Genomic DNA, 13,024 nt, shown 5'->3' with positions numbered 1-13,024 from the left:
AACTAAGGAAAATACTAGGATCAAATGGACATGTATATAGTGGGTAAGATATTTTTGTTATGGCATCAATAGTCAAATTTCCCTTTTATAGTGCAATTTGCACTTTGGTTTACTTTCTGTTGACCACGATTTTGGCTAAGGCGAGTAGACGCACAAACGACAGTAAGCCTTGAGTAGACACAAATAATATTTTATAGTGGTTCAGCCCCAATTTGTTGATAATAGCCTAAGCCACTTGGAGTTATTATATATGTCCCTACACTTAAGATCAGATGAACCTGAGCCAACTGAATTTCTTAAGTATAAGTCGAAAAGTACAATGTTTCTCTCTCTAAGTTCTCTCAGAAAATGCCCCAAGAATGCCCCAAGTAACAGTCTCAAAGTCTCAAAATTAGAGAGTTTCCAAGTCTCAAAAAGATCAACCCCTTTAAATGATGGCATGAGCCCTTTATGTATAGGCTTATGGACCGAAAAATCTCCCGTTTTGACGGAGTCCTTAGTTATTTCAACCAACTTTAATTAATTAAGTAATAAACAAATTTAAATTACAATAATATATCTATTACCCCGTGATATCTGAGAGATTCGTGCAGTAGTTACGAGCAATTCGGGTTGAAGTTGTTACTAAGATTTGTAAAAAAAAATCACTAGGCAGGTAACTCAACATACCTGGTCGGCTAAACTTCCCTTCTGATGTGGCTGGTCAGGTAAGACTCCCTTCTAATATGGTTGGTCGGGTAAGATTCCCTCCTGATGTTGCTGGTCAGGTAAAACTCCCTCCTGACCAGGCAAATTCTTATCTGATCGGGTAAATTACTTCTTGACTAGGTAAAACCATCTTTTCGACCAATGTTCTTCCGACCTGTGACATGACTATGTAGATCATTTCCTAACCTTTGCACTTTCCTTGGTTAACACATTTTTTAACCATTAATGCTCAACTTGGTAGCAATGAGCTACCACCTGTCACCTCTAATTGTCACATCATTAAACTGAAATTTTGGGATAACACTTTCAATAGCTTTAGCTAAATAACTTCTTTTATTAATGAATTTTTTGTATTATCCAATCTACTCCTGAAATAAAATAATAATAAATTAAAACAAAAATCTTAATACTATCATTTTCTTCCACACTCATTGCCAATCCACCTAATCCCAAACATGTGACCCTACAATGGTAAAGAAGGTGAGATTGGTAATGATTTATTAGCTACATATGAAGTAATATGAAATAAAATAGAGAAGTTTATGTAAATATGGGAAAAATATATATAATTTCTAAATTTATGGGAAAAAAAATAATTATACAAAATATGGTAAGTTTTGGAAAAAAAAAGTTTAAAATATGGTAATTCCATAAAATATAAAAAATAAATTACCATAGAAATAGACTTCTATGCATATTGAAATTAAACTGGATTAACTAGGTGATATAGCTGCTGCTATTCCAACCAGAGTAATTTTCAAAGTTGTTTCACATAATATAATCATGGCTTTTTAGCCAAACTGTGCTTCCCAACAAGTTTATATATATATATATATAGAGAGAGAGAGAGAGAGATGGACCTCAACATCATCTCCACGACTCCGTCTACGGCTGCGTGGGCATAATCACTCTGCTCCAACATCAACTCCGGCAGCTCCAGATGGACTTCAGCTCCACCAAATCCGAGCTCTCCAAGTACCAGAACCTCGGCCTCATCACTCACACTAAGAATATTATATATATATATATACACGTCTTCTATTTCTTCTTCTAATTTCTTTCTTCTTTTTCTTCTTCTAATTTCTTTCTTCTTTTTCTTCTTCTAATTTCTTTATTCTTTTTCTTCTTCCTCTTTTTCTTCTGTCTATTCTTTTTTTTTTCCTTCAAATCTTGTTTTATTCTTCTGGTTATCTTCATTTACTTAACAAGTTTTTTGTTAGTGGAAATCCCTAAATCTATGTGTTCTTTGCCTTTATTCATTCTATTATTAATTGAGGATTTGCTTTGGAATTGTTCACTGTGCTTCTAGAAAACCCTACTGATGACAGCGTTGAAGTCCCTGTTGGGTTTGTGACAGAATGTGGTTCTATTCTCTCTCACCCAAAGGATTGCACAGTATGGTCACTTTGGAATATTTTGTACTTTGTACTTTTATTTGTTTACTGATATGTGTGTTTATCATTCCTCATGTGATGGAGTCTTATCTTCTTCCTCTTTTTCTTCTATCTATTCTTTTTTTTTTCTTTCTTCAAATATTGTTTTATTCTTCTTCTTCACATCTTATTTTGTACTTCATATTTGATTTTTCTGGGTTTTTTTTTCTTCCAAATCTGTTGAAGTAACCAGGTACCATGACACATGATTCATTTTATTCATATCTAATTTTTTTTAGACCTAGCTGTAACCAGTTACAATAACGATTTATTTAGATTATTTTGTTTAGATTTGATTTTGTTTTCATACCTGACTAAGTAACCAGGTACCATGACAATTGGTTCTTTTTTTTTAGATTTGATTTTTTTTAATCTCGATGTAACCAGTTACGATTATGATTAGTTTAGATTTTTTGTTTGAATTTTATTTTTTTCCAAGTCTGGCTAAGTAACCGGTTACCGTCGCAACTGTCTCTGATTTTTTTTTTTCAGACCTAGTTGTAACCAGTTACCTTCACCATCAATTTAGTTTATTTTTTTCATATAAATTTTTTTTCTTCCAAATCTGACTAAGTAACCGGTTACAATTCAATTGATATTTTGATAATGGTACATTACTTAAAAAAATAAAAATGATTTTTATAGTTGTAACCAAGTACTACAACACCTCTTAAATTATAAAACTAATTTTTATAGTTGAAACCAGTTACCACACATCATTAAAAAAAATGGACACTGGCATACGATTATTATTACAAAAAAAATCAAAATTGTTTTGATAGTGGTAACTAGTTACTGTGGATAACATGTTTATTAAAGAAGATAAAAAATGGAAGAAAAGAAGAAGAAATGAGAATAAAAAGTAACTGGTTACACCTAGGTCTAAAAGAAATCAGATATGAATTAAATGAATCAGGTGTCATGGTACCTGGTTACTTGAACAGATTTGGGAAAAAAAACCAGAAAAATCAAATATGAAGTTCAAATACGAAGGTCGATTCATTTGGCTTTCTTACATACCAAGAGAATGGTTTTCGGATGAGCAGCTAAATGATTGCAGTGTCATAGAGGCTTTCTTTGTGAGTGACACTACAAGAAGATTGCATGTAGAAAAGTGTGGCCTTCGCCTTTTATTTCAGCATGATGAATATGAGTTTAAAAAAACAATTGCTCACTGTATAAAGTCATCGTTAGAAAATGAGGATCTTGTTTCCTCACTGCCTCGCAGTGGTTGTGAGGCAGGTCCTAGCAAAAGCAGCTGCAGCACTACTAAGGTGGAACCTCTCTCTCTCTCTCCCTTGTTTGATAAAAATGTATTGCTTTTAACATTCTTGGTTAAGAAGTAGATATCCCTGAGAAGGTGGAAAAGAAGTCAAGTAGATAATACTCAACAAAAAGAAGAGAGAGAGAGAGAGAGAGAGAGCTAGTTTCGATGAGTTTTGGGCTAATGTTCTGAGTCTCCAACAATAGCCAATTAAAGAGAGAGAAAACACAAATAGACAGGCCAAACGAAAGAGTACTTACAGAGAAAGAGAGAGAGAGAGAAGGAGAGTACACGTGTATTATACTGTACTAGTTTTCTGCTTATTATGTCTTTCACTGTAACAATGCTTTCCTTTTTCACATATTCACTTAATTATTTTACATTTTTAAAATATTCATTTCATTCTCACATGTTATATTTTAAACAAGTGCAATACTTTAGTACATATGCAAATGTTAGTGTTATTACTCTTAATAATGATAAAAATTAACACAAATAAATTAAAATTATAAAATATAATCTCAAAATAATAAAAAATAGGTACTAAAAAAGTATAAAAGATAAAATATGGTATACAAATAAAGTTTTACAAATATATGGGAAAAAAACTCCCATAAAAATATAAACAAAAAAAATATGCCATAAAAAACTTTTAAAAAAAAACTGCCATATTTTTCAAAATTTATAAAAAAATTCCATATTTGGTGTAATTTCCTCAATAAAATATGTGCAAGATGGAAAAAAAAATGAGTTTTGTTATTAAGTCAACTTTTTTTCTTTCATCGTTGGAAAATTATTAAATGGAATGTTGATGATCTCAACTCAGCCATCATCAAAATTATTTGTTTATTTATCAGGAAAAGCCAGGCAAGACTTTTTCATAGACCCCAGAACCCACTCTGATCTAATATCATTATTGTTTTAGAAAGTCTTTAATTATTAATTATGTTTTTATTCTAATATGTATTGTTTTTTTTATTAAATGAATATATATGTATATATGATATTTTTAATGTCTTATTTAAAAACAAATACATAACAACAAGGAGTTTGGCTTGGCATATTGTAGTCTAGTAAATTTGGTGATAATATATGGAAAGATATGTTAAATGGTAAAAGTTATAAACTTAATCTCAAATATATTTACATATATATTATTTTGTTTGTAATGATATATTTTTTTTGTCGGGAATAAATTTATTTTATTCAAAATGGATAAAAAAGAGTACAAATTGGGAGGATTTTCTCCAACCAATAAAATTAATTGTCTAATAAAAAAGTATGGAAAGATACTCTTTGCAATTAGACAAAAGATTTTTTATATCAAAATTATTAATACCTAGATAATTTAATATGCTAAATTGCAGCAAGTAGATGACCAAATCTTGAACATAGTATAGTCCAACTAGTTTCACCAAAGCTTGAAATGAAAAGTCGACAACTCACCATTAATACAAACCAACAAAGATAAGTAACTTAATAAATTTGATAAACTTAGTTTGGTAGTTCCAAAGTGCTTACTGATTAAAAAAATGCTTAACAATATGGCCGGACATAATCATGGTAAGTAGCAAAATATTGTTAAACAATAAAGGGTTTATACTTTTTTGGACACTGTGTTTTTTCTGATTACCTGTTTGGATTATGTGTTTTAAAAAATTCATTTTGGACCCTATATTTTGTAAAGTAGTTCAAATAGACCAAATTTCGATGAAGAAAAAATTGAATATAATAATACAGTTTTTAAGCACAATGATTTTATTTTTATTCTGAATTATTAGTTTGGTGAATTATTTGTGATTTTAGTTTAAAAAACTTTGACCAAAATCGGATTTAGGGTTCTATTTGAACCATTTTACAAAACATAGGGTCCAAAAAATAAATTATCAAAATATAGAGTCTAAAAAATAATTTGTCAAAATACAATGTCCAAATAATTAATTGGACAAAACACATAGTCCAAAAAGATATAAACACTACAATAATTAATTTCTATGAAAAGAAGAAAAAACAAAATAAAGCTACAATAAATACATGTAAAATTACAAATTTAAAAACCACACCATATATAATTCTATTATATATAGTTTGTGAAAATGGTCTCATGTTTTATGTTTTCTGGAATAAAACATAAAACAAAACGAGAAATAAAACAGGACATGCATAAAATTGCCTATATTATTATAATTAGATCGAACTCTAACTCATTATTAGACTGGTTTGTTTCTTTCACCAAAGAGATGATAACAAGGATCATAATCAACAAAAATCTAATCTAAATTATGGTCATAATTTTGAAAATTGTATCTTTTTATAAAAATAAAAAATCATAATTATAGCAATCCAAAGAACCATATATATATTTTTTTAATAAATGTTGGTATAAAACTTAAACATTTAGAAATGAGGTGTAAACATAATTAGCTTTTAACAATACTTAATATTTACACAAATTCCAAAATCTAACAAAAAAAAAAAAGTTCCGCTTTCACCTAATTTTTTTTATATAAATCATCTTAAATAACCAATTAATTTAACTGTCTTAGTCTTTCAATGGTTTCATGTTAATAATCAAGACAAATCAATCCAAACACATTAGACAGTTAAAAGTTCAATGACTTCATTGTCAAGTTAGTTACTAATTTTGACCACCTCTTATGCATGATTAGGTTACTAAAGTTACTAGTAACTTAATGACCTAATAATATTAATGCATAATTACACCACCTCATATAAAATAAATTTGGAGATTCAGAAAATAAATAAAGGGAATTTTTCAAAAATATGGATTTTATACCATCAATGTGTAAAAATATGGGAATTATATTTTTCTTAATTTGTATGAGAAAATTTATTAAAGAAAAAGTTAAAATATGGGAAACATAATTAGTAGCTAAATAAAATATGGAAATGCCACATTTTTTTATCATAGTTATATTTTTTTTTATTTTGAAGGTAATTTTTTTTTAATTTTTAATTTTCTCCTTCATTTTTTTTATTATTTTTTTAGTTATTTTTTCTTTCTTTTTTTTCCTTACTTATTTTTTCTTTCATTTTTTTCTACCAACTTTTTCCTTCATCATTTTTTTCTTTCTATTTTTCCATTCTTCTTCTTCTTTTCATTTTTATTAATTTATCTATTTTTTTTATTTCATTTGTATTGTTTTTTTTCATATTTTTTCAGTTTTTTTCTTTTTTTTCATTCTATTTTTTCTTCATTTTTGTATTTATTATTTTCTCCTTCCATTTTTTTTCTTTTTTCACACATATGAGCTTTTTTTCTTCCATTTTTTCAGTTTTTTCTATCAATTTTTTCAATCATATTTTTTTTCTTTTCATTTTTCCATTATTTTTCTTCTTCTTCTTTTCATTTTTATTTATTCATCTTTTTTTTTCATTCATTATTTCTTTTGTTTTTTTTCTTCATATTTTTGTACATATTCTTTTCTCATTCCATTTTTTTCATTTTTTTCACACATATATTTTAATATTATATAATTATTTTACTATTTTTTATTTATTATCTTTTATTATTGTAATTTTTTTTATAGTTTTTTCAACTATGTGTAAAAAAATTCAATCAATTTTTTCAGTATTTTCTTTTTACTGTAACACTTATAGGAATACCAAAATTTGAAAAGAAAAATAATCAAAATATGAAAACATGAATGAGTAACTGGTTACCTTCACATTCTTTGTGCGTATATTTCTGGGGTAACTGGTTATCTTCACGTTCTGGTGTGTGTATATTTATGATTTATTTATGGTAACTGGTCACCTATGTTACTAAAATCATAGTTACTTCTTCTTCCTTTTTTAATGAAGTGTTCTTCAACTATTTCCTTCAAATTTGATGTTTCTTTTCATTCTTAATATGAGTAACTCGTCACCCCTCTTAGGTAACTGGTTACCTCTCTTATGGCAGAAAGTTACTTATCTCAGGATAACTGGTTACCCCTCCTGGTGCATGTTATTTAACCTAGTTCTAGGGTTTTTTTTTTACATAACTGTCAAAGATCAATCAAGTAACTGGATACCTTATCCAGGATTTGAAAAAAAAATGTACAATCTAAAAAAAAAAAAGAAAAAATGTTTATAATAAATAAAAAAATAATTTTAAAAACAATTCATATTACAAAAAAAAAATTGCAATACAACCAAAGAAAAATTTAATATAAAACAATATTGTTATACCCAGATTTCGAGCCATGAGAAGTGTAACCTCGAAAGCTGGATGCATAATGAATGAACTCGTAAAGTCTGGAATATGTTCCAAATCTAGACATCGAGCCTGCAAAGCTGAGATGACTTCGAAGATGGTGGCCTCGAAATCCATGAGCTCGAAAGGTAGCCCCCAAGGTGCATCTGTTCTCAGGGATGACCTCGGATCATGGGCTCCAAGCCTGACGCGCATACGATCTCGAAGTCATGTGGCCTCGGGAGATGTTATTAGCTCGAAAGTCGATAGGAGGCCTGGGAGAATAGGGCCTTGGTGATATAGGATAATAACCTTGAATATCCTAATGAGTCGTCTATAAGAGACGCGGTCTACATTTATTACTGTAAATCCCCTACAATCAGGGGATATTATTTGATTAGTTATACGCCCCCTGGTCTTCAGGGGACGTTTCCTTTTACATCGGATTACAGGCATTTAAGGTCATTTAATTTATTTGCATAAAAAGAGTAACTATCCAAAATATGTGGGATAGTATTCTACAATCTTCTCTATAAATAGAGAGGTCATGCACTATTGTAAAGGAACGAACTTTTGTGAGCTTAAGGAAAACTCTGGAGAATTCGTCCTTGAAGGATTTTCAGAGATATTCTTAAGTCTTAATAAGAAAGACTCATGGACTAGGCAGACTTAACTGTTGAACCACGTAAAAATCGTGTTTTGTATTATCGTATTTTTATTGGCCATTACTGTTTATTGTTTACGTGCTCTTCTTTCACTGTTGACGAAAAATGGCGTCAACAAATATAAAAAAACAAATAAGCTAAAAAAATAATAATCAAATTACAAACATACCAGTCCAAATTAATAAAACTTGTTTAAGAGTAAAATTATGGCATAAACCAACTTTTATACAAAAATATGAGAAAATAAACTCATAAAAGTAAAAATTCTTAAAAAAAAAGTCATAGATTAATTTTTTTTTAAAAATAAACCATATTTTTGTACATTCTATTAAAAACCTCATATAAAATATAATTTTCTCATAAATAAAATATCTTGAAAAAGATTTGCAAACGTATAAACGTTCTTTTTAAGGTAGTTTGACCAACAACAAATCCTCAAATGAGGACCTGATTAAACTAATAGTGAAAATTTAAGGGTTTAGATATAAACTATCCCAATATATTAAATTAATTGGCATTTAGTCCCTGATTTTTTTTTACCAAATCAAGTCTGTTTAGTCTTTAAAAAATAACAAAATTTTAATTGTTTTGGCTTTTCTGATTACAAACATGTATTAACGTGAATTGCTATGAATTTGGACGATGGAAAAGACCATAAGAGGTAAATTAAGTAAATTAATTGGCAACATGGTATTTTCAAATTCAATCAATGAAGTAAATTAAGTTTTGAATTAATCACACTAAAGTAAGAACTTATGCAATCACCAAGAAATATATAAATATTTTTTTTCATTTTAATTTAGTATGAATGGAATGAATCAGAATCATTAAGTAACAACTCATGTAAACATTTCCTTGTTCAAGTAAAAAATTATAAAAAAATAATAATAATATAAAACATACATTTGGTGAAGGAGCATCAATAGAATTAGAGACATCCCAACTAGGTTGGCACCCAACTAATTCGTCTATCATATGCTCAACAAACACCAAATAAAGTAGATATATATTCAGATTAAAGAAAATAATACAAAAGAGTTTACAAACAATCCAAATGAAAACTAAATTTTAAATTGGAATTGATAAAACACCAATCCAGAATATGCCTCGTTAAAACCTTCTTAGATAAAAAACCTCAGTGGGAAAAATTCTAAGAAGGAAAAAGAGTACATACTCAAAACACAACACAACAAAACAAAACAAAACATAATTCGAATGAATAATATCATATCTCGAGCAATTTCCAAATCCAACTCCTGGAACCCTGAACAAAAAAATACAATATCAAAGATAGCTAATAAATAATTCTTATTACAGAACACTAATTACGAAGGCATTAGCTTGAATAAGGTATTTGTTGCAAAATAAATGCATTGCACATACCTTGAATAAGGATATTTGCATCCTGAATATTAGTTTGTTGAAGAAGATGTCCCAACACCATCATTGATATTGCTCTCATTGCCTTCATGGTCGATCCAAATTCCATCTTTTCGCACAAACTTATCATTTATTTCAATGTTTGGGATGTGACAGATTTTGTCCCATTCCTTGCTTGTTTTCTTCTGGCATTGCTCCTCCATAATCTCACACTCACTTATGGATAATTGTTTGAGTGAGGTTATTGTTTGCAAAAACTGAGGTAGTTCTTGTAGACTCGGACATTTCCAAAATTCCAAGTGCATTAGACATGGCATTATTCTTATTGTTGATGTAATGTTGCTCCATTCCCACTTTTCTAGTTGCTCCATAAAACCAAAGTAGATCTTTTCTAATTTTGGAAATAAAATCAATGGAGAATCTATAAACAATCTATCCATTTCTATGTCCCCATCTTCTTGGTCTTTTTTCTCTTCTATTCCATAGAATTCAAGGCCCAATCTTTTTACACTATTCATGCTACTTACAGATAGCCTCTCGAGAACTGGCAGCTTTCCAAAAGAAGGTAAGATCTCACAATTCACACAAGAGTAGAGCCGTATTTTTTTTAGATTAACCAATGACATCAACCATTTGGGGCGTGGAGACAAGCTGGCCCCCATGAAATCCTGAATTTTTAAACATTTCAAGTTTGGGTGTGGCTCCAAAGCTTCAAGTATCTTTATATCATCTCCAAATCTATTATTTCGGTCTTCATTCCCAAAACTAAGAATTAAAGAAGAAATTTGGTCAAATTTTTTCAAATCTATTTTCTTAGCATCCTCCACAGTTTTTATACTTCCACAATCCTTTATATGAAACACACTACCAAATCGAAGGCTCTTCATTTTTTCTAAATCCTCTATATCAAAATATTCTCCTTTATTCTTATTCTCATAGCTAGGAATAGTGAACATATCTAATGTTTGAAGGCAAGTCAAATAACCAATACCTTTTGAGAGTCCTTTTAATTGAATACACTGGCTTAAATAGAGATGTTTTAAATTTAGTAGTTTCTCCATCCTTTCTGGTAGTCTTGTAAGTGAATAGCACCATGACAAATTTAGAGTTTGCAAATTACATAGATCACATAAAGTGTCGGGTAATTCTTCCAATTTTCCATTGCCGACTAAATTTAGATATCTCAAATGTAACAAATTGCCAATACTCGTTGGTAATTTCTTAATCTCAGAATGTCTAAAATATAATGTTCGAAGAAATACAAGATCTGAGAACAGTGATGCATCAACACTAATAGTTCTTCTATATGGTAAAACAAGTAAGGAGCGAAGATTCTTTTGATTCATTCTTTTGTATTTCATGAAAGGAAATTTTGTGTCGGGTCCAACTTCCAGGTTCAAATGACGAGCCTTTTCATCAAGTAATTTCAACTTCTCTTCAATATTTTCATCAACTACCAAAGTAACACATTCATCACTTGTCAAAAATTGAGCAAAGTCATGCACTATGTCATGCATCTTGCAACGGGTGATAACACCATCAAGATTATCTTCTATAAAATCTTGAAAGAAGGATCTCATGACTAAAGTTTCAAAACAATCATGACCTTCTTTTTTTGAGTTATTGCCACATCCTACAAAACTTTGTGACATCCACATCTCAACCAACAGATCTCTAGAAAATTCATAATCCTTTGGAAATATTGAACAATACGAGAAACATCGTTTTTCTTTTGCGGACAAGTCATTATAACTTAAGAATAAAGGAGTAAAGATGTTTTTAAAATCCTTGGATTGCCACAATTCACTACTTAGAACATCCTCCCATTGAATTTTGGTCTTTTTAAAGCACATGAGACTTCCCAAAATTTTTGCAACAAGAGGTGAACCCTTGGCCTTTCTAGCAATTTTTTGACCAATTTCTTCTAGTACACGACACTCATCCTCATTTCTTTCAAAGAATGCAAGTTTCTTAAATATTGACCAACAATGCTCTTCAGACAGCTCCTCCAATGTAATCACGCTCTCCGCCGCGACTTCCATTACAACAACAACTTCCTTTTTCCTTGTAGTAACAAGTATTCTACTTCCCACACCACCACACTTCAAAGGAATCCTTAATAGCTCCCACTTCTGCCTATCCTCAGTCCACACATCATCCAAGATAAGAAGATACCTCTTTCCTTCAATACACTTGCGCATATATTGGAGCAAGTTTTCTAATTCATTGATATTTGAGGCACTACCTTTAATGGATTCAACAATGGCTTTTGCAATCTTAATCTCTTCAAATGGTTCTGAAACACATACCCAAATTCTAAGATTGAAGTGAGCCTTGACCTTCTCATCATTATACACCAACTGGGCTAGAGTAGTCTTCCCCATTCCCCCCATCCCTATAATAGGAATAATATTGAAATTTTGATCCTGATGAGTACAACTATTCTCAGCCAATAACTTGCTAACCAAAATATCCTTATCATTATCCCGCCCAAACACGTCAGTTTCAATAACAAACGAGGTTGTCCTAGGTCGCTCCATAGGTTGCTCTAAGGTTGTTGTGCTAAGTTGAAACCTATCTTTCTCTCCAGCAATCCTATCTAGTTTTTTATTGAGGTCTTTGATTTTGTGAGCGATGTCATGACGCAGAGTAATTCGATTAACTTTGGATTTGAAACAAGAAAAAGGTGATGGAATAGAGAGGCATACCTTCTCATTAATGCTAGTTCGAGAAGAAGAAGCATGTTCACCTTGTTGTTTCTGATCTATTTTGAGTTTCAAAATAGCAGTGCTCCACTCATCCAACACGTTATCCATGTCGAACGACACATCTTTCAGCCTATCCATCCATTTTCTCACGCTTTGATCGGCAAATTGTCTTCTTTCCGCATCTTCGAGCACAGCATGAAGAGCTTCCAGATTGGTCTTCAGCTGTTGAACATCTTCATCCACGTCCTTCACCAGTCTCACCTCTTCATTAAGTCCTTGAAAAGCGAGTGAAACAAGCTCCTCTATGAGACCAGAAACTAGAGCCTCAGCCATGGCAATGCTTTGAGCTTCAATGCTTAGAGTCTAAAGCAGATTTGATTCACAATAATAGAAATGAATTAAGAGACAACATGATATGGAGTATATTAAATATATATATATATTCATTATGCGCGTTATACTGGGGCTAATTAGTCAAGAAAAATCTGTGTGGACTAATTATTCTACCCTTAATCGTGGGAATCTTATCTTTTGTAATGAATAAAGAAAGACCATCATCGTTTTATATGTATTAAAAGAGCAATCCCTAACTAATCCCCAACCATGTGACCCTACAATATTTATTCTCCTAAGACACAAAAATTTTAATTATACTATATATGTAATAA

The 13,024-nt window shown here is 30.3% G+C and overlaps 2 protein-coding genes across 2 annotated transcripts; both read right to left on the bottom strand.

Moving 5' to 3' along the window:
- Window positions 1–9,161: 9,161 nt before the first annotated feature.
- On the bottom strand, window positions 9,162–10,802 carry LOC133801753 (putative disease resistance protein RGA4). Its single transcript, XM_062240003.1, has 2 exons — window positions 9,652–10,802; window positions 9,162–9,532 (listed from the first exon to the last, which is right to left on the bottom strand). The coding sequence occupies exon 1, from the start codon at window positions 10,707–10,709 to the stop codon at window positions 9,681–9,683; it is 1,029 nt and encodes a 342-aa protein (XP_062095987.1). The 5' UTR covers window positions 10,710–10,802; the 3' UTR covers window positions 9,162–9,532; window positions 9,652–9,680.
- Window positions 10,751–12,689, bottom strand: LOC133799320 (putative disease resistance protein RGA3). Its single transcript, XM_062237339.1, has 2 exons — window positions 10,911–12,689; window positions 10,751–10,816 (listed from the first exon to the last, which is right to left on the bottom strand). Exons 1-2 carry the CDS (start codon window positions 12,687–12,689, stop codon window positions 10,751–10,753), a joined length of 1,845 nt encoding a protein of 614 aa, XP_062093323.1.
- Window positions 12,690–13,024: the final 335 nt, after the last annotated feature.

The sequence above is a fragment of the Humulus lupulus genome, chromosome 9 (assembly GCF_963169125.1).
Source record: "Humulus lupulus chromosome 9, drHumLupu1.1, whole genome shotgun sequence".
Taxonomy (NCBI): Eukaryota; Viridiplantae; Streptophyta; class Magnoliopsida; order Rosales; family Cannabaceae; genus Humulus; species Humulus lupulus.
Note: the sequence above shows the minus strand (reverse complement) of the source record. Positions and strands in the feature narration are given on the sequence as shown.

Coding starts and splice junctions, on each gene's coding strand:
- LOC133799320 (XM_062237339.1), bottom strand. CDS start 12,689: ATGGCTGAGGCTCTAGTTTCTGGTCTCATAGAGGAGCTTGTTTCACTC. Junction 10,817..10,910: donor CATCACTGTTCTCAGATCTT/GTATTTCTTCGA, acceptor ATCTAAATTTAG/TCGGCAATGGAAAATTGGAA.
- LOC133801753 (XM_062240003.1), bottom strand. CDS start 10,709: ATGGAGAAACTACTAAATTTAAAACATCTCTATTTAAGCCAGTGTATT.